Source organism: Electrophorus electricus, chromosome 17, assembly GCF_013358815.1.
Source record: "Electrophorus electricus isolate fEleEle1 chromosome 17, fEleEle1.pri, whole genome shotgun sequence".
Classification (NCBI taxonomy): domain Eukaryota; kingdom Metazoa; phylum Chordata; class Actinopteri; order Gymnotiformes; family Gymnotidae; genus Electrophorus; species Electrophorus electricus.
The window spans coordinates 5,248,710-5,270,325 of record NC_049551.1 but is presented as its reverse complement, the minus strand read 5'-3'; the positions used below and the strand labels follow the sequence as shown (position 1 = coordinate 5,270,325).

Here is a 21,616-nt window from a genome sequence, read left to right as displayed (position 1 = left end):
CACACGCACATTCACAATTACTGTCATGAACATTCACTTACAGTATAAACACAGTCAATATGGTCAAAGCAATTGCAAAACGGCAAGCATTGAGAGGCTCGTAAAATGGCAGTTTTGAAAATAATCATAATTTGATGGAAAAGAAAGAACACAAATGTCATTCTCTGTGAATTGAGAAGTTGTTTAGTCACAGGCTACTGAGGTCCACACATCTGCAGGCAGCTAACAAACAAAACAGCAGCCACCGAGGCTACTGCGTCGCGCATAGTTTGAAGTCAGTCAGGCAGTCAATCAGGCAGTCAGGCAGTCTCTCTCTCTCTCTCTCTCTGTCTGTCATTCAGTCTCTTTCTGAGGGGGCTTTTAGGCACCAAACCTGACTGATGCAGTTACTGGATGCACAATCAGAGCCGGGGGGGGGGTGGGTGCAGAAGTATGTGGTTCTGGGCAAGACGATCAAAGAGCTGCCATTTGAAGGAAGTTTCTGACTGGTTGTTATTGTCTTAGTGCATTAATAATCCATCAAAAGCTTGGCTCACTGCTCTGGAGCAGCAGAACTAGTGGCACGTGATCTAATACTCTCTCTCTTTCCCTCTCTGCTTGGGCAGAGACACGATCAATATCTTGAATGAAGTCTTAGCCGGAAATCAAATTTCAAAGCAACTCCAGAGTGTCAGAACAAGCTCAGCCTCTGACCTGTGCTTGCTTGCTCAATCTCGTGTCCGCTCCTGGCATAGCCGGCTCGACAAAAGCCCGCTGCATGCTCGAGAACAGACTGCAAGCAGGCGGACCCTTCGTAGCAGTCTGTATGTAGTACAGGTGGCACTAACGAGCAAAGAGACTCAGTAGCCACATGCCTGCCATCTGCTCGAACAGGAGCTATAGTAGTGAGTACATGTGTAGGCACCTGTGTTTGTTTGTGTGTGTGTGTGAGTGGCGCTTGCTTTTTCCTGGGTAACAGGCTCAGGAGGGGAGTAGCCTGATCACTTAACCCCCTTCTTGTTAATGGCAATGTCCATATGAGGCCCATTCCTGGAGTAATTTACACCACCAAGAAGGCTTCACCAGCAAAAAACCCATTTAAGCCTTGGACTGGATTTAACCTGAGTCTGGGAAAACAGCACAGGGAGTCTTAAATCTCGAGGGACCAGCACTGCTGTGTGAGAACAGTAGCAGCCTGAGGATGATGAGGGTTAAAATGGAGCGATGCTGCACACAGGTACCCTGTCAGCAGCGCTGCATGGGGCTGTCCAGCGGGGAAGGAGCATCTCCAGGGCGGCACTTCCACTAATTAAACATTGCCTTCAGTCAGTGGAGTACGGCGATGAAATGCGAGGTCGCTCACACCAGCAGGTGTTGCTGCGATGGCCGTACGCGAGAATGCAAATCAATTTGACGACGTGAGAGCGAGTTGGACCCAGCAGGACGAAACAATGCGGACCTACGCTAAACTCTGGAATACAAGCAGTAGACGAAGTGTAGTCATAGAAACAAGGCCTGTGTCACAGAAACAAGAGATGTGTCACAGCATTGTAGCCAAGCGTACAAACGACCAGCCGCTGTTAGTTTAGCCAGAATTACAGGCGTCGAGCCAGTCACATTCGGATAGTGAATGATTTCCATGTACATGATCGCCTCTTTGTGAAGTCTACTCCAGAACACAACAGCCAGTGGGGTATTGTTGCATAAAGGCCCGCCTTCTGTTGCCCGGGCTTATACCCACGAGAGACGGCTCCTTACCAGCCTCTGAGGGCCCGGATGGTGGCTCCGTGTGGGAAGAGAATTTGGTTGGCGTCCTCCACATCGCCACGCACTACCCTCACGCGCCCACCGTCTGTCAGGTCCTCGGAGATGTGCAACTGTGTCATTACAGACATCATTAGAAAACAGAGGGGTACTGTCTATTTGCTTTTTAAATATTAAATATGAACCCTGTATAAATTAAAAAGCAGTATACAGAAATATGAACATACAAGAGTGTTAATATGGCGTGTTAGGGCAAATATAGGTAGCCGGCCAGTTAGTCATAGTGGTTTAATGTATGGTAATAGTCATAACTGCTCACATCAGTGATCCTTCTTGGATGATAAAATATACCAAAATAAAGCTTGAGATCTTCACTGCAGTGACTATCATTTACAGTCATCAGCTACTGAGATCTGAGACAGCCACCGCATCTTTTAAGGACACGTGCACACACGCACACACACACACGCACACGCACACGCACACGCACACGCACACGCACACGCACACGCACACGCACACACACACACACACACACACACACACACACACACACCCCCAGTCTCAGCACACAGACTGCATGCTTCAGCCCAACTCAGTTCTTAAGTGCATCTCAACAATTAAAGTTCAGTTTGGGGGGTATAAAAATGTATCAGGTTTACAGCATTATATTATTAGTATACTGCATATCATGCATTTGAATAAAGCTCACATACAAAAAGCTGTAAATGAAGGCACCGTTTGAAAAGGTACTAAAAGTCTTAGTAAAAAAAGCCTGCTGTTCAAGTTTGGGAACAGTACAACAGGCGGTGAGATGTAGATACTAGAAGAATTTGTATTTTGACAGATTTGCCTGAACACACTCCTGTCAATTAGTCATTCTAAATGACCTTGACACCTACTGGTACTGCACGGAACAGCTGCAGTCAGGTTAGGGTGTTTCACAGAGGAGCCAGAGACTGAGCTCGGACATAATGCACTTCGGCTTCAGCAGGTAAAAATGCCCAAATCCGATCTTTCCTCCTTGTATGCATTTTTTTTATTTGGACTGCAATGTGTAAAGCAAAAAACACACTGAATCTGATATTTCCAATTCCGATTTGGACCACTTTCATGTATGGTACTGAAAGCTGATATATATCCGATACGTATTCATCATAATTTCGTACTGCTGGGAAGGAAAGATTTCCACTGACAGGATAGTGATGTAGCTAACCTCATAAATATTTGGGGTGATGTTTCTGTCCAAACAAAACTGGAAGGCACGTATCACAAACGCTCCATGTCCTCATGATCATTTGCTTCTGAATGTTCAGCCTGCTGGTGATAGTGTGTGTGTGAGTGTGAGTGTGAGTGTGTGTGTATGTGTGTGTGTGTGTGTGTGTGTGTGTGTGAGAGTGAGAGAGAGAGAGAGAGAGAGAAACAGAAACCTTACCAAAGTAGGCCGTGGACTGGCTTTCCTGAAAATTCCCATCTCTTTCTGTGGGGCCACACAGCACGAGAAATACATCAAACATCAGAAATTCTCTACAAAATTTATGAATAATAAAGAAAAAGATTCAAATACATACCACTGTGGTGGACATTAGACCTCCCTCACTATGGCACAGAAGAGGTTGCTCAATGTCAAGCTCTGGCACTATGCCCGATTTGAGATAGTGATAGAATGGTGTATCAACGGTCATCAGTACGCTGTCCTGAGGACTTTGACTATGCGTTTCCTGTTCTTGCGCATGCTCAGCTCCGCTGCTGTCCTGCTCTGTGTTGGAGTTGAGAAGTCTTCCCTCCTCACAGGCAGCTTTTGCTCCAGACACACATGCTCCCGGGAGCAGCCGGTGCGGCAGCAGGGCCGACTCATCCTCTGTGGCGTCGGAGTCGTTGCCGTAGCGCTCCCACAGGGGCCTGGGTGCGCGCGGGGGCCAGGACGCCCCCTCGGCCTCCCCTGCCTCTCCCAGCTTCCCCTCCTCGTCCCGCTCGGCCTCCTCCGGTGTGTCCTGCACGTCCTCGGGCCCGTCGAGGGCAGACGAGAGCAGCCTCTCGCTCACGGACTGCAGCAGAGACAGGATGGAGGAGGCTTGCTGCTCCGCGCTGCGCTGCTCCTCACCGGTGGCAGGGGGCACGTGCAGCGCCTCCTCCCGTGAGCAGTCCTCTCGCCCACTGTCCTCCTCGTAGATGGGGGAGAGGGAGAAGGGGTAAGCTCTGGCACGCCTGGCGCCTGGGCTCAACAGGGGCCCCGTGTCGTTCACAAACACCGCGTCCGTCTCCTCCTCCTCGCTGATGACGGCGAAGCCACTCGGGCCGTGGTGCGGCTCGCCGGCCTGCAGCCGGCCAGAGACGCCGGGGAGGTCCGGGAGAGCTCTGGCAGTGGAGGAGAAGGCTGCTGGCCTGCTCCCCGCTCTCTCCACGCCGAACCCCGCCAGCGACTCGGGCTCACGGGCCTCGCTTTGGTCAAGGGTGATGCTACAGAGGAAGGAGTTCGCTGTGCCGCAGCTGACCAAGGCGTCTGAACCAAGCAGCCGGATCGGTCCCGCACCGACAGGGACAGACTCCCTCTCCCCGGTCTCACTGTCGGGTAAATCCTCAACTACAGACGCCAAGTACGTCTGAACCAGCACAAAGCTCGACTCCTCTCCGCTGTGTCGGTCCGACGACTCCCGCGTGTGTCCCTGTAGATCCTGAGATGGCAGTTTAGGCTTTTCCAAGCCCTCCCCGTCAACAGGGCTTTGGCTGGCAGGCGGAGTGAGTTGATCCTCTTCATCAGAGGGATCCCTCACTTCATATCTAAGGTCAGGCTGTTTTGAATCATGATTTTCCACTCTGATTAAAGATAAACGCTCACTAATACTCTCCAACTGCCTCAAGTCCTTATTTTTGCTAATGATCGGAGATGCTCCTGAGTCCAAGCCTAAGGCCTGATCATGCTTATTGCTTTCTGGATTGTCTTTGGCTGCGTATTGAGGTCCTGCGTCATTCTCTCTCTGGGTAACACTGTCTTCATGCTCCTCTAAAATACACTGCACCTGCTCTCTGTGTACTCCAGATAAAGATTCAGATATGGCTGACTGCACAGATGTTCTGTTTATTTTATGACTAATATTGCTATCGTTAAGAGCATATTGGGACAATAGTTCATTGTTCGCCTCAGGCCCAACAGTCCCTTCCCCCTCCTCCAGGTTTGCTCCAAGCAGCAAAGCAGTGCCATGCAGAGAGCCGCGCCCGTCTTTTTGACAGACACAACCGCCCTCTGTATACGGCTCCCTGTCATGTGTGCGACAGCCAATCCCTGCTCGTTCTCTGGCCTCCTGCTCCGGCGCGATCAGCCCACTGGCAGAGGTGACATCGGCACTCACGCCCACGCTGCTCTGGATGTCCGTGTCTGAGCCGGCGATGGACTCATACCCCGAGGAGGGCGTGGAGCGGCTACCGTCCGCCCGCGCCTGGCCGCCCAGGAGCTTGTCCGAGGGGCCTGGCTGGGAGCTCCCGTCCGCCTGAGCGTGCAAGCGTTCCTGGAGCGCTCTCTGCAGGCTGGCAGCTCCTTCCGCAGCGTCTCCTGGAAGGACGAGAGCCTCGGCACGCTCGGTGAGCTCATCGCTGGAGAGAGCCGCCTGCTCTCGCTCGGACGCGTCAATCGCCTCCAGAGCGGCCAGCGCGTTTCTGAGGATGTTGTCCACCGTCCTCGCGGACTCCACGTGCAGCATCTCCTCTTCCAAGCCTGGCTGCTCCTCAGGAGGTCCCAGCTGTGCCGCTCCATCACCCAGGACCAACTCGGGCCACCGGGCCGTACGGCCTGAAATCTCTGCGCCGGATGATGCACAGGGGGCGTGGCTTTCCTCATGGCCCCGCCCACCTTGCTGGGAACCAGAGATGACCTCCATGCTGACGAAGCCGTCAAGCGCGTCGGAAGCAGTGTTGGCATCTGCCGAGCACTCGTTCAAGTTTGCGGCAGTGTCGGTGTTTGACAAGCGCACGTAGGTCTTCTGGGCTCCAACTGTCAGAGGAAACAGCAAAGTATCCGAAGACTGAGACGGTGCATGGCTCTCGCATGGAGACACTGCCTCCAGATGAGGAGTCTCGCGCCCAGACGGCACCGGCTGGCCACCTTGCGTCTCGACACTCGTATCTAAACAGACAGCAGGCCAATCGGGGCCCTTCTCACCAGTGCAGACATCGTCATTGGTCGACGCTAGGTCTGGTTCTAGACCCACAGGCTGTGTTCTGGTTTGGTTCTGTGTGCGTAAGGCATGCCACTCGGCCCCAGTGTTGCCCGTCCCTTCCGCCTCAACTGGACTGTGAGCATTGGGGCATGCTGGGGAAGAGCCTGCTTGCACGGGGCTTGCGTGCCCGGAGCCGACCTGAAGGAGCGTGACGTCTGAAGGCCAGGAGCCTCCATCGCAGGCCTGCCCTTCATGGCTGCCGGTGGGCGAGATGACGGCGCTCATCTCTTCCTCGTCTCTGGAGAGCAAGCCCGCACCGGACCCGCGTGGTCCCTCCTCCCCTTCCGAGATGGGCGAGTGAAGGTGGACCTCCTGCCTCCTCATCCTCCTGACTTCCCTAAGGCCACGGTACGTCCCATGCGTCACCACCGGAGGGCAGGCGAGAGCCCGGCGCCGCTCCTCCTCCTTCTCCACTAGCGGGCTCTCCGCTTCCTCTTCTCCATCCTCTTCAGTCTCAGCCTCCACCTGCAGTCTGTGGACAAGAGAGAAAGATGGCTACACCCACAATCAACAAACTCAATTTGAAAGATGCAATAATGAGACTCAGAACAGTGATTTAGACTAACTTCTCACAGAAGGGATAGACACACTAGTTTCAGTGTTTCAGCTGTTTCACTCAGTGGATGTGAGAGTACATGGATGTCTTATCTCTTATTATGATTTACTGGTTTTAAACTAGACGTATTTCGTTGATATCTAGAGATCTGCAAGAGCAACACTGATGCATTCTTAAGAGTTTTTCTCAGTTCAAGCTTAGTTAGCTAATTTAGATTGTACAGTAAGCAGAGTTGCTCTAGCAAACCGGCTGCAGGACTCACTGTGTGTGGTTCGCTCTGTGTGGTTCCCTGTGCGTTTCGCTTTGTGCATCTAGTGACTTCAGCTCTCTCTTAATGCCTGCCAGTGTAAAAGCGCCCACACAGAGCAGTTCGACGACACCTTCCATGTTTTTTCATTAAAAACATTCATAACTGGCTGCTACGTAGAAGCCTGCCCTGCTTGAGAGGCGTGCTGCCGAGACGTCTGGTGGTGCTGTGGCCCCATTACCCCGCTGCCCCCTGGGATGCCATGCTCCTTCACTGAATCTCACTACCCAAACACTTTTATTAGGCCGTTTTGAAAGAAAGCAACAGGTGTTACCATACTCAAATTATAAATAAATAAAATAAAACAGGTCAACCTGGAAATAAATAGCTTCCCTGACATATTTGTCTGGCCATGAGGAATTTGGGGGGTGGGGGGTGGCATCATATCCATGGCAACCTAAACAGCTCAAAATATACCCATAAAAGGAGCTCATGGGTCCCCAGATGTCTGCTTCACCTAAATATGGACGTCCGCCTTCCTCCTCGGGGAGAGGGAGGCCGACACTCCTCTGTAGAGGAATGCAGAACAGTAAAGGTGCGTCTAACCAATGGGCATATATTGTAACTTCGGGCTGGCACTCAAAGTGCCTGGAACGCCACTCCACTGGAACCCAGAAGTCAGAGAGGACAGGCGTCACTGCAGCGCTTGTCTGCAGGAAAGCAAACAACATTTCAGTAACAAGAGCTACATGCCAACAGTGTGACCATATTTTGGTTTTCGTAAAGGAAGACGTGTGGAGAGGTAGGGGCTGGGCGCGAACACAAAACCACTGTTAACTAATTCCTTGGTTAGACTTACAGGACATTTTCCTTCAGAGCCTATATGGCCAGATCGTCTTATTATTCTCCACTTAGCTGTTTCTTACTAATAAAATACAGTTTACAAAATATATAAAGTAAAAAAAAAAATTCTATCTCATAGAATAAATGAAAGTCCTTTGACATTAAAATCCACTAGTTCACTAGACACTTTTCAGTAGCACCCCAGTGCTAACACTCAGGCAGGCCTTTCAGATGTATCCAGTATACTTTCCTGAAGATTCATCTGTTTTAGATACAAAAGTGCTGTTTAAGTAAGGCAGATATACAAGCCACATGTGGGCCTCTAGTCTAATACAGATTTCTACATAAACTTTGGCCATTTCACATCTATAATCCTGTCAGATCCGTTTTTAATTTGTTTTGTTAGACTTAAAAGCCTAAAATTGCGCTTACTCTGAGTGTAGGTGGTGGGGTCTGAGCGTGGGTGGTTGGTGGTGGGGTGTGAGTGATTTACGTCAAATGACTTTGTCTCACACATGCTGTACTCGCACAAAATGGACACAGCAGAAAACCTGAGCATCTCCATCAGCTCTGTGTGCTTGTACATTTTAAGGCCTTCTTAGTGGACCATGTAAAATATATAAGATAAACTTGTATTCTCCCTGACCATACACGTCTATGAAGCAGACACACACACACACACAAACACACAAATACACTTGCTGAGAAGCTGTCTGACCAATGGTTGTGTGTAGGGCATGTACATGATCAACCAACGTTGAGAAGGCGGGATCTGTAAAAAATGGCCAAGTGATGCAAAAACAGACACACTGTTTAAGGGCGACTGTAGGAAGCAAATGTCAGCATGAAAAGCCAAAATCCCTTTTAGGCATTTTCGAAATCCTGTCCGGACACATCTTTTAGGTCCCCAAAAGAGGACAAGTCCAGGAAAAAGTGGACGCATCACCTACAAGCCAGTAAATTACAATTTCCTGTCTTCTACTTAAAACCCATTTTGGGAAGACTTCATATGTATCCTTGACTGGCGTCCTCAAGAAACAAAATGAAAAGTGCAGCTCAAAACCTGAGCAGTGTAGAACGCATCGACTCGGAAGCAGAACACACAGCGTGCCACGCGAGCAGTGTGCGTGTGTCACGAGAGGAGCAGGCATGCCATCACTCATCAGCCTACTCCCACCATGCAGAGCAGCGCATCGGTGTGGTTGAGCTTTAAGCCCATCCTCCGCAAACCAGTCTAAACCAATGAACTCTAGACTCACTCTCCCCTCAAATCCCTCAATAATAGTTCTCTTGGGGATGGGAAAAGCCACCCTTTAGTGTTCAGTGCCTTTCAGTATTCTCCTGCCCTTGTGTGAATCACCTATCAGGGTCAGTATTTGCAGATGGCCTCCACCCTCAGCCCCTGCCCCAGCAGTGAAAGACTTCCTGCCCTCACCTCTGGACACACCAGGGGAGATGGACCATCACACACACACACACACACACACACACACACACACCGGCTTGATCTAAACAAAACAACAGTCCAAGCATATTGGACTGCTCACCTACAAAACATATCAGCAATCCGATTAGAAAACCACAGTCCTCAACAGCTGCATAGACGTGCGGCCCAGCCTCGCTCCTGTAATCAAATCACATTCCCTTCAACCCTCATGCTCAGATTGCTTGTTGCCGGCGATGACGCTCACTTTCAACAATCCCATAACACCAGCAATTCTATGAGTCAGGCGCCCAAACTCCTACTTCCCAGTCTGCCTGCACCTCTTTGTCTACCTGGGGATGTGTGGCCCTCACTCTCAGTAGGTACAGTAAGCCAGGTTCCTGTAGTTAATTGCAGTGCTATGAATAGTTGCTCTGTTTGGCCTAGTTCTACAGAGACTGGAGAGAGAGAGAGAGAGAGAGAGAGAGAGAGAGAGAGAGAGAGCGAGAGAGCACCTGTGTATGTCTTTCGTTTTTTCTATTGTCACTTAAGCCCAAGGCCTCGCTCTTCCTCTCCTCTCCTCTCCTCTCCTCTCCTCTCCCCTCCTCTCCTCTCCTCTCCTCTCCCCTCCCCTCTCCCCTCCCCTCCCCTCCCCTCCCCTCCTCTCCTCTCCTCTCCTCTCCCAGTCCTATGTCCTTACGGACAAGCGCCAGGTGCTTACGTACATACACAATCACAGTCACAGTCTCAGCTCAGCTCAGCTCATACATCCCACTGGTGGGGGGAGAGGCTGCTTTCACCACTCTGATCACCCCCGTGCTCATCTGCTCAGCCAGTCGGCAACACAGCCAAGGAGCAGCACTTGACACACAATAATGGAGGTAGTCACAGTTCTTCCTGACGTTGTTACACAGCGCCATGTCCAGAGACCATTGCCACAAGGCTGGGCCCGCAAACACAAGCACAGCTTAGTGACGAGACCAAACAGAAGATCTTCTCTGTGGTTATTAACATCCTGGCATTATTGCCAGGGCTCTCCTGTGTCATGTCCATTCCCACAGGGGAATTCTGGGTATAATCACTCCTTTCTTCCGCTGCCGCCCACCTTCCTGTAGGCCCCTGTGACTCACATCATCACGCTTCTGTTTGTTTTCTTTTTTTGCCAACATGACTGCGGTGTTTTTCCCAAGTCTCAAACACAACAGTGCAACGATGCAACTGAACACGACGTACACTCGCTTCTGTGAGCTGAGTGTAGGAGGTGTGCGGGTCAGCACCGGCATCCTCCGAGTCCAGAATGGCATTACGTGTCTACACCCTGACATCCTAGCTTACAGACAAGCAAGGGAGGGAGGCGGGTGTGCTAAATCCAGCATGCACCCTGAGGAGACAGCACATATCAGAGAGAGAGAGAGAGAGAGAGAGAGAGAGAGAGAGAGCGCCAGCAGGAGAGTAGCTCAATAAGCTATTCTGTAATACCTTATTTATAATGTAGTAATTAAGAATAGTAAACTATCAGGATAAAAGGGGTATAATAAGCCTCGAATTAACGATCTGGATAATACCAGCTTTATGAAGTTTACCTGCAGTATCTAAACTTTAATCTTTGTAGTCCACCATGGCTCATTAGCTACTGTAAGCTTAAAGTGATAAATACTGACAGCCAGCAGGTCTTCTGCGCACAGCTCCCCTTAAGGTAAAACTCAGGCTGAATAGCTATGAAATTTTGGAAAAATCTTTTTTTTTTCAAAATTATTTTCATTTTGAGGTTAAACTGAACCTTTTTTTCAGTTCCAAAAAGAGCCCAAAAGCTGTAAGGTTTCCTTATGGAAAATTCACGGGTCAGCTGAATGGATTTGAAAGTGAAACCATTTCTGAATTGTTACTTTTAGTCTGTGCTTAGGTCTGTAAAGGAGAACTCTTCCCATAACACTTTAACGAGAAGCATTTTAGTGCGCAGCATGTGCTAGTGTTTACGTGGTAGCGGTTTCATGCTGGAACAAGAATGTAATCATCTCCCGCCAAATCGAAGCGCGTCATCCCGATCTGTCCGTCTGCTCTCTCCTGCACTAGCACTCCTCTCGTCTGCAGGGCAGAACGGAACAGCGCGAGCCGGCCGTACTACTTTTCCGCCGTTCGGTATATTTCCGCTCTGTCTGAGTCTGCGTGCGTGTATTTCAGTCTCTCTGTCTCTTCACATGTGAAAGTGCAGAGGGGAGTGCGTGTCTTGAGGAGAATGACATCATCACCACGTGCCGGGCCTCAGGGAGCGTGCAGTCACCCAGGGGGCTGTGGCTTATGACCTTGTTATGCATTTACTCCTCGCCACCAGTAAAGACCACACACACACACACACACACACACACACACACACACACACACACATCCTGGTACCCTCCCTATCCCTTTGTCTCCAACAGGCTCACTTTGAAGTTCATCTCACATGCTCAGACACACAATGGCAGCTCAGTTTTGGATCTTGGAACCAGTCATTTCTAGTACTGCAGGCTCGAGCTCAGAAGAAAAGCCACTTAAAGTAAGCCAAGCTACCACTCTGGTATAATTTTAGGAGACGGAGACACAACTCTATGGCCACTCTTGCATGAACCTGACATTTAACAAAGCCCAGAGTAGTGCATATTCATTTTCCTTCTGCCTTGTAGCTGTATTATTGCTGTATTAAAAACATTATATCTTGCAGTACCAAGTCATAGCTTGCTGCTTTCAGCAATTTAACAGAATTTAAGTTTAGTAATTTTCTAACTCATAAAAACATAATTCAATTAAATAAAAAGGTTAAATTCAAATACAAGTGTGTTAAAATAAAAGAATAAATGAACAGTACATACAAACATACAATCATGTGCTTGGGCAATGCATAATTGCTGTAATATAAAAAGTCGACATTTCCAGAATCAATGAACCCTCATGGAGCAATCAAAAGAATATTTTTAAGATAACCGTAAGTTCAAGCCCAAGGTGTTGTGGGGAATCACTTGTCAGTATAGCTAGTTCATTAGCTTCAGCTGTTACATTTTTGGCTTTCTCCATCAACATCCACCCGCCCACCTACAGCACACCCGCGCCCACGCCCGCACCCACGCCCGCGCCCACGCCCGCGCCCGCGCCCACGCCCGCGCCCATGCCCATACACGCCTCCGACATCAAGACATGTATACGGTCATGCTACTCACTGTGTGTCCTGGATCCCTTCCTCAGGTTGCAGTGTGTCTTTAACCTCTGGAGCAGCAACAGAGCGAGACAGCTCCGAAGAGTTACACCGCTTTGAAGAGTGCGACGGCTCCTGAGGCCTCAGCGATGGCGTGCGCTCTCCTCCCTGCACGTCCCTCACTCCTCCGAGACGGGCTTCGGGGTCGGCGTGCTCCGCGCCCCCTGATCCCTGAGCCTCCGCACTGGGGTGACTCTGCCTCTCGCCTCCCCCAGGCTCAGACCGTGCGAACAGGAACAGGCTCCCCAGGCGCCGGAGGAAGCCGTCCGCAGGGGGTGCTGGCGGGCTGGGCTCCGCGACAGGAGGCGTGATGGGGGCAGGGTCACGCTGCGCATTGCCTCGCGCGACACCCTCACCGTCTGGTGCGCCGTCCCCCTCGACCGCCCCGTCCTGGTCCGTGTGCTCCAGTGTCTACACACAGTTAACACACACACACGCGCACACACACACACACACGCGCACACAGAGAGAGAGAGAGAGAGAGAGAACGGATACAGCCCGGTAAGATCGCAGATCTGTAGTCGGTAGCGTGGAGGAGTGATGATGGCTAGCACTACCTCGCTCTCTGTGCCTCCACGGTCTCTGTAATGCTAATGTGAATGAGACAGCAGGCTGCGCCTCCTCCTGCCTCCTCCTGCCTCCCCACACCCTCCCCCAACCCCATCGGCCCTGCCCACTGCAATGTTAACTCTTTCACTGCCGGCAGCACAACAGCTATCGATCGGGAGGATGTCCACTGACTCGATCGGCATCCAAAATAGAGAATCAATTATATTCTGTAACGTAAATAAATCTAAGGATGTAACAAACAGAAATAATAAGGTACCTTAAGGTACAAAGGGACAAAATGTGAGAGAAACGCTTCATAAACAAACTGGTTTCATAAACCAGTAACAGGGCTAATATACAAAAAGTTTCTAATTAAAGCTCAGTTGCTTTATTTACATCAAAATGATGAGTGTGCTGATGTATGACCGCTTCCTCCCTCCCACATCGTAATTAAGGCAGCCACATGGAGTGATCAGCTTATTATAGATCACGTACAAGCAACGTGGCCATGCCTTCACAAGCCCCACACTGCAGATCCAACAGAGCTGGGTTTACAGAGTACCTCAGAACAACAGGACTGATACAAGATCCGTTCCCTGTTAATGATGACATCGACAATGATATGAAAGAGAACAACATCCAGAATCAGTGCTATTACACTTGAGATGAAAGAAAAGATATTCATGTTTATTTAATTAAAAAAACAACAACAACAACTTCAAAGCATTGCCAGTCTATACAGGCCTCCCTGTAGTTCACACAGGAGTGAAAGGACTCAGAACTGATGAGATCTGAAGATTAGCGTATTTAGGGCACCTCACGCAGCTGTTATCCCAACACACACAATAGAACTCCTACAGGGACTGGAACGAGCCCCCTTTCAACCTCTAACCTCCATTCAAAGCCGCCAGTAAATCTAAGGTGGCAGCACAACATTACTCATTTTTACAGTAACAGGCATAGAGGCCCACAGGACGGAACTGAGCGACAGAGCGTTAAGAAGAGTGGCGGGAAAAGCAGGGCCGAGTGGAGCTGCCTTCCTCAGTTCACTCCTGCCAGTGCTCACGTCATCCCCCGTCCGCGAAACTGCAGGAGGAATTCCTCCCGCCTCTACTGCTACAACACAGCCTAGCCCACACCCCTCCACTCCTTGTGCAAGCTCTACCTCCATCACCCACACACACACACACACACACACACACACACACACACTATCGCTCGCTCCTTCTGCCATTCAGCAGGGAAAGTGGAAGGAAGCTGGGAAGTAGGCTGAGGTTACGAGTTGCCTCAGCTCAGACCAACATTGTCAGGCTGTTTGGAGCCCAGACACAAACGCAGCACCCTGAGAGGAAGAGCAGGCCAGCCAAGCCAAGATTTCTGGCCCTGCTGCTCCACTCAGCCGAGCATTCTTTACCATGAGGGGGTGTTCCCAAAGTCCAGCTGGAACTGACCCTGCACTGAACGTGACCTGTACAAAAGCATCTAACAAGCCGAAGTGAACAAGGAGGGGTAAACGAGAAGTTGAAGCAGTGCTTTGGCAAACACTGCACAAACTACACATACAGTACAAACGCAGTGGGCTGCAACACATGCGGTTTGCAGCCGCATCTGGTATATTCCTGGAAAGGACTCGGGGTGTAAGCAAACAGCATATGTAGGTGCGCATACTATTGATCGGCAAGGGATGGACAACCGTGACATCTGAGACCTGAGTGATGATATGGAGCTCCATAAACAGAGCTGTGTGTCAGGCTTGCAGATGAAGTTGTGTGAGAAGTTAGAGAGAGAGAGAGAGAGAGAGAGAGAGAGAGAGAGAGAGAGAGAAAGTGTGTGTGTGTGTCTGGCAATTCTCAATAGGCTCTCTAAGGGCTCCATACATGGTTCTGCTACAAAACAGCTACTCAGGCATTGTAACATTTACTTCCCTCCAGATCCATCTCTACCTAACAATACATACTTATTCTCTCTCACACACACACACACACACACACACACACACACAAACACAAACACAGAAGTGATGGCGAAATAAGCAAACTTCAGCAGGTTTGACAGACAGTGACATTGTTTGAAATGCAGAGAGATTCATTTTTTTCAGCATTACGTAAGTACAGATAGTAGCTATGGATACAAGGCTGGTTTTTATGTTGTGACGCATTTCTTACTAATTAATTATATGACACTCACTCACTCACTCACTCGCGGCTTCTAAACAGCTCCAGGGCTTTCTCTTATGAAATCTGTCTCCTGCAAATGTAACAACACATGCCGCAAACCCTCTGCAAAACAAACTTGGGCTGAGCTCTTCGTCTTCCCAGCGAGGGCCTGTCGTGAGGAGGGTGGGCAGCCATGACCTGGAGTCTACCGCACCTGGGATCCTGGGGCCGTAGGCAGCTTAGGCTCAGCTGTGACCAGACTCTCATCCTTCCCGAGCTCCCCGTAAGCATTGTCGTCCTCATGCTCCTCGCTGTTGATGCAAAATGGGAGGAGCTGTGAGAATCAGAGGATTAGCCAGATGCTACACACCACACGCATCCTCTATCTATTCAGGCAACAGCGGCAACCCCTGAGAATCTGCCTCTGATAAAATAAGTGGCTCACTGCTAAACGTGATATGACGATTCTCGGGTATTGCGGTGGAGAAAAACTCCTGCGCAACACCAACAACAGTACATACCACCAATAAAGCAGGTGTCTGTTTTAGATTTTGCAACATTTTAAAGGTCAGCAGACCTTCAAGCTGTTCAGGGAGTCTCAAATTCCTATTTTTCAGGGAATAGATTGGAGGGACACTGAAAGATTGAAGCACAGGCAGGGACAAAGCTGACCCATCCTCCAATTGTAAACCTCACTATTGAGTTACTCAGGATATAAGGAGTACTTTCCCCGACTATCCCGCTACCTGCCACAAACAAGACACTCCCGATTGGTTTTACGAATGGTTTTAAAGTGTCACCTTATATACCGATTGTACGTGATCGGGATGTATGTTCTAGCCACATATCACTCAATCACCCCTCAGAGGTGACAGGTGTTGGCTGGCACCGCCTTCGACACGAAGCCTTAAAACGACGCAGGAGTAGCAGCAGAAGGTAACAGGAATAAGACTTTGCAGTAAGAAGTTGTGGTGTGGGACAGTCCACACAAAACCCCAGCAAAGCAGCGTTCGGTGTGCGCACGTTGTTGTGTTGCATTACGCGGATAAAGGTGGTAAATGCGTCGCACAAGGGTTTAAGTGGACGCTGACGCTGGTAACAACTTAAGATCGCAGCCTACCCGTTCTCAGGCTCTATATCCGTCTTCTCCTGCTCCAGCGATTTACTTCTCGAAAACAGCTTGAAAAAGTTTCGCGCGAAGTCCTCGTGCCACGACCTGTGCCTTCTCAAGCCGGCCATCTCTGCTCGGCGAATTCAGCGGGACGCGCGTCTAACGAAACGGAGGAAATAAAAGCTATTTTTACCGTTACATACTTGGCGCACTCCGACGCGCAGCCCGCGGATGACCACGCTCGCGCACGTCTCGCGCGCGGCGGGCATCCACAGAGAGTTTGTGGGGACGCCGCAGACTTCGAGGAAGTAAAGGAGGAGTCACGCGCGGCCAGCCCGTGCATGCGCGCGCTCGTTGCTCGAGCCGTCCCGGAGCACGCGGGGGGGGGGGGGGGGTTGCGCGGGGAGGGTGTCGTTTCCACGCCAGTAGCACTAGATGTTGGTGGATTAGGTGGAAACTGGAGGTTGAAATCATTGCCGATGGACTCCGTGCAATGAAACCGTAGTTTATGGACTACGTAAACTATGACCATTAAGAAAACAAAAATAAATAGAAATAGTAACAATAGTATGTTTCCATAGAAGAATAAAAAGTCAAGATGAGTGTGTATATATATATATATATATATATATATATATATATATATATATATATATATATATATATATATATATATATATATATATATATATAAAGTATAGCCCACAGCACTTGAAATGGTATGCAAAGTTCTGTCCTGCGGGTTCACCGCAGTCTCATAACGTAACCATAGTATAGGACCAGTGAGGTAGGGAGGAGATCAAGTTGCACGTTCGTGCTGTACAAACCACATACGTGTACCAAAACCTATGAAAGTTCATAAAGATCTAAAGCAGATTTGCACTGTGATACATTCTCACATGACCCAATCCACTTTGCTTTTCCGAACTCAGAATTGCCAACAAGGCAGACATCACATAATACTGTACAACTGAAATAAGATTGTATTGGATGAGACGGTGCCTCTTCCTCCTCTAATGCAATGTGAGACCATTAAGATAGTGTATTGAAGGCTATTTACGGGCTGTCTCGCCTGCAGCGTCCAGCAATGCTGTCATACCTGAGGAGGATCAGGTGTCAGCTGTCAAGGTGTAATGCTGTCCGTGTGCCTTGAGCGTCTCTGATCTGATCTCTGGTGCAGTGGCGCCCTCTGCTGTTTGATGTGGACACACTACCATGCTTATGAGAGAGCCAATAGAGCCTGTTGCGAGCGTGGAGCCCATGGAATGTATTTCCTTCCTAAAATTACCCGTGCCTGCACACTCGCCTGCTTTTTGTTTCTTTAAAGGAAAAGCTTAAACTTCTGCTACATCGATGATTGTTATTGCATCTTTAAATCAAGTATGGTGCTCACATATGGTGTAAAATTACACCATTCATAGGAAATAGGCACTTTTTTTTTGCAAGTAAGGGATCCCGTGCAACCAAAATAAACCAGAGCATTTTAAACCTTAAAGACTGAAATGACCTTTTCAGACCTGACCTCTCTTTTGAGTAAAAAGGCTAGTTTGACTAATTGCCTCATTCTAGTGTAGGTCATTAACATCTGACGGGCTATGAGCGTGGACTGAGAATATGGACCTGTTTAGGGTGTGCAGGGCTGTTTCATACAGGAAAAAAAGAGCTAGTAACATTGCACAGATCCAATGGGATAATAACTGTAATTTTGAACAGAAACTCTCTGAAAAAAAACATGTCTATTCATTCACAGGGGAAAAAAAATGTTAAAATGGCCCAGGTTGGCTCAGAGCGAAACCAGTTTTAATTGCAGACACAATTATTAATTATAAAATTGACAGCTTCCCCCACTCCCACCTAACCACTCACAGACAGAGGAAACAGAACGGGTGTAAGCTAATTACTTGTTTGTTTTAACTTTAATAAATCTTAATGCAAGGCTTGTTCTCAGGCAGAGCGGTGTACTTGTGTGATGCCGTGGACTGCCAAGTGAGAGGGAGAGCTGCCATATGTGCGCCCGAGGGAGCTGATCATATGGCAGTTCTTGTCCACGCCTCTGCCTCTGCCCCCTGCCTCTGCCCCTGCCCCCTGCCCCCCTGCTCCAGCCTCTCCTACCTGCCCCTGCTCTCCTCGTCTCATCGTTCCAGCATGCATCCAGCTCTTCCACAAGGCTCCCTACACATCATCGTTTATTCCCAACGATGGTTCTGTTCTCCTCCTGTCTCGCCAGCCTTCCTTTCAGTCTCTGGTAGCATCTACCGCCGGTGCTTTTCAGAGGCAGGACGCACGCAGGATTGAAGATATTAAGCAAACTGTTGCTCTAGAAATTTGCCCAGCTGGTCGTTGGAGATGAATTTGTTAAACAGTATAAGGGGGAGAGAGGTGGGCAGTGGTGATTGTGAGCCACGTGTCCTTGGCAAAGGCACCTGCAGCTGCAGAGCTGAACAGCTCTGGAGCCTCTACAAGACAGGAGGAATCCACCGAGCTTTCAGCACTGAAAGCACATCATCATTCCTTAAGGAAATGGAGACGAGAGGGACATGCTGTAATATTATTTTGAGGCCAGAGGAGGGTAATGTGTGTGTGTGTGTGTTTATGTGTGCACACATGTGCGTGTAAAGACGGATAAAAATTTTAGATTTCACATCTGTTGCACAACACACATAGAGCCGGAAGCCATATGTCCACCATCAGTAAGAGCCCAGGGTCCAAGGGCCACCTAACCCACTAAGAATTATTAGTCCCCTGAGAGCACCAGGCCGGCATAAAAGAGCAGCCGCAGTATTATAAATGCAGGGCTACATTTTCCAGAGCGTGTCTGGATTTCATCATCGGCAATGCCCCAGAGCTCGGGGTAGAACGCGCAGTTGTTAAATTTTACCCTGGTGACAATGAGAAGATTGTTTTTCTTGAGTAATCAATCTGTGAGTGTGGCACAGCTAATGAAAACAGCTCCAGATTCCTGGATCTGGAAACCCCCTTTTCACTCGCTCTCTTTCTAATCTTATTGAGGAAAGCAAGGAGCTATTTGCTCTGCTCCTAGTACGCCGCAGCGTGTACATTTGGGTCGGTCACATATGCTTCACCCTGATGGGCCCACAGCACCTGACTGAGTAGAGGCAGGGCGGAGGCTGGGTTGGAAGGAACGCCCCTGGCTGAGCAGGGTTAAGCAAGGCTAATTGTCAAGTATTACAGTGTGTGTGGGTCACAGAGCAGGGGCTCACACTGCTTTGGACCTGGCAGCCTGCAGTTTCTGTAGTACAGCATGCCAAATTCTTTCCACATGCTACCATGAGGACAATTCACACACACACACACACACACACACACACACACACACACACACACACACACACACACACACACACACACACACACCTTCACATTAACCACAAGATACAAAAATGCCACTTAAGTCAGGGTTATATAGCTAGAGCGGGCAAGGAAGATGGAACAAGACAGAATTTCCCGGATTCCACTGGCTTCTAGAACTTGTGAGAACTCATAGACCAACCCCTCACCCCTTGACACAACCTCCAACCCCTGGCCTGGCCCCCTCTGCCTTCACTCTGCTGAAGCCTAGAGCTGATCTTCATATGAAAGACCGTAATGTTTGGCAGGTGCAGCGGCGGAAAAGCAGTTGCGCCTTTTTCCTTGGCGCAATTAATTACCAGAATAACGACGTGCAGCAGCCGCAAACGCCCTCTGGGGAGCAGCATCTGGCCACTGCTTGCAAATGCGTACATCGCAACTTTAAGCAAACTACTTAAGGTACATCTAATGACCCCAAATGACCAGTTTAAATGTTCTGAAAACAAATCTGGGCTGCTTGTATGGCTGCAAAAACATGTAGTGGAGCTCTTAAGTAGTGAGCCGCAGCACCGGCTGACACCCTCTATTAGAGGGTCATTAGCTGTAATAGATGAATGGCCGTGTCTCTAATAGGGTCATGATTAAGTGCTTCGCTGAGGATGTGTTTCACTTGTTTCATATTAGCAGTCATACACTCTGTCAAGAGTCCGCAGGAACATAAAAGAGCTACACACAGCCGCTGTTCCAGAACGAGACCAGGGAAGGTTATTCACGATGCATCTCCGAGGACGGTGCTGATCCAACCTCATCCCATCAATACTGTTTGGAAGCACAAGAGACTGAATCTGCATGTGTGAAATAACTGAAACTTTCTCTAAGCTCTCAAAGAGCATGAGGATTTTAAGGTAACAGTATTATGATTTTATAGTTATGCTTAGCCAGATCTAAAAAGAACAGGGGAAAATAATGGTGCTTTTGAGTGTTGTCTTTGAGTGACACAGTAGGGGGCGCACTTGTGCATGAAAAGAAATTAGTATATTGGCTGTACGATTAATACATTACAGTTACTCTTACATGAATGTAATCATATATATAAATGTTTGGATTCCAGTAAAACTCTCAAAAATGTTTACAAAATATTAACAATTTGTGTTATAAAAACAAATCATAGGCTACATGTCTTGTTTTTCCTGATGGTCAGTCAGTGTGAGTTTCTGAAGAGGAAACCGCCGTGTTTGTTGAGTATAGGTTTTGGATCTTGAAGTCTTTGTGTTGTGCTTAATAAGCATGACTTACACCTGAAACTAACATAATTGAATTTGAATTGAATCACACAGCCTTGGTTGGGCTGTTACCAGGGTTTTTGCTTTGAGCCACTTTTGCCTTGGTCACCTGTTAGTTGGGACAGCCGGAAGACTGCACTATGCAGTATTGTGATTGGAATGTATGAATGGAGTCCATGCTGGGAGCCCTCAAGGCTGAGGTGTGCAGTGAGCAAACTGCATTTGACCAACATTAATGGGATATTTACAGGTGTCCCAGTGTGCCCTTAGATGTGACAGATAGACAGACACCAGCTTAACCTTAAGGGTTTATATAATTAATACATGGGTTTATATTACTAATTTTTGTCTACAGGATAAATTAACAAGTCCCTGTTATATAGAAACCAGAGACTGTATGTATTAAAGCTCATGGCACTGTAATGGCACTGATCAGTATTCAGTTTTTGGTTGCAGATAACATGATCATGTGCATAAACACTTGAGTGCAGCTTCAGCTTAACCTCTGCTGTTGCTAGACTGTTTTTGGGCTCTACCGGTCGCTTGTTCACTAAGCCTAGCTTAGCATGAACGCAGTGCTTGGGCTGACCTAAGAACAGGTAACTTAGCCTGTCTGGCGCATGACCTGGTCCATCTGTTTTTACGGATAGCTGGGCTGCTCGTAGCTCGTATTTATCTCTTTGTGTGTGTGTGCTGGGGGGGGGGGGGGGGGGGGGGGGTTAACGGATGCTGCTCTTTTGCTTTTTGAAACCAAACATTTCATTATTTATTATATCATGGTATTTATTGATTATCAGTATTCTTGTTATTTATTATTATACATTTTACAAGTTTACTGAGGAAAAAGTAGTTTAAAGCAAATGTTTGATTATTTTAAGTTGAACATATTTCTGTGTATATCTAATTCGAATTCATGTTATTGCAGTAAATACATTGATTAATAGAATAAATTG

The 21,616-nt window shown here is 48.6% G+C and overlaps 1 protein-coding gene across 2 annotated transcripts in view; it reads right to left on the bottom strand.

Moving 5' to 3' along the window:
• LOC113581692 overlaps nucleotides 1-16,323 on the bottom strand; it is a 28,282-nt gene extending 11,959 nt beyond the window's left edge. For both annotated transcript variants that reach the window (XM_035535816.1, XM_035535817.1), the window contains exons 1-6: nucleotides 16,081-16,323; nucleotides 15,175-15,271; nucleotides 12,221-12,666; nucleotides 3,315-6,429; nucleotides 3,179-3,223; nucleotides 1,738-1,856 (exon numbers count right to left, since the gene is read on the bottom strand). In XM_035535816.1, coding sequence (XP_035391709.1) covers nucleotides 1,738-1,856; nucleotides 3,179-3,223; nucleotides 3,315-6,429; nucleotides 12,221-12,666; nucleotides 15,175-15,271; nucleotides 16,081-16,199 — 3,941 coding nt within the window. In that variant the 5' untranslated portion in view covers nucleotides 16,200-16,323. The remainder of the gene's footprint in view (nucleotides 1-1,737; nucleotides 1,857-3,178; nucleotides 3,224-3,314; nucleotides 6,430-12,220; nucleotides 12,667-15,174; nucleotides 15,272-16,080) is intronic.
• Nucleotides 16,324-21,616: the final 5,293 nt, after the last annotated feature.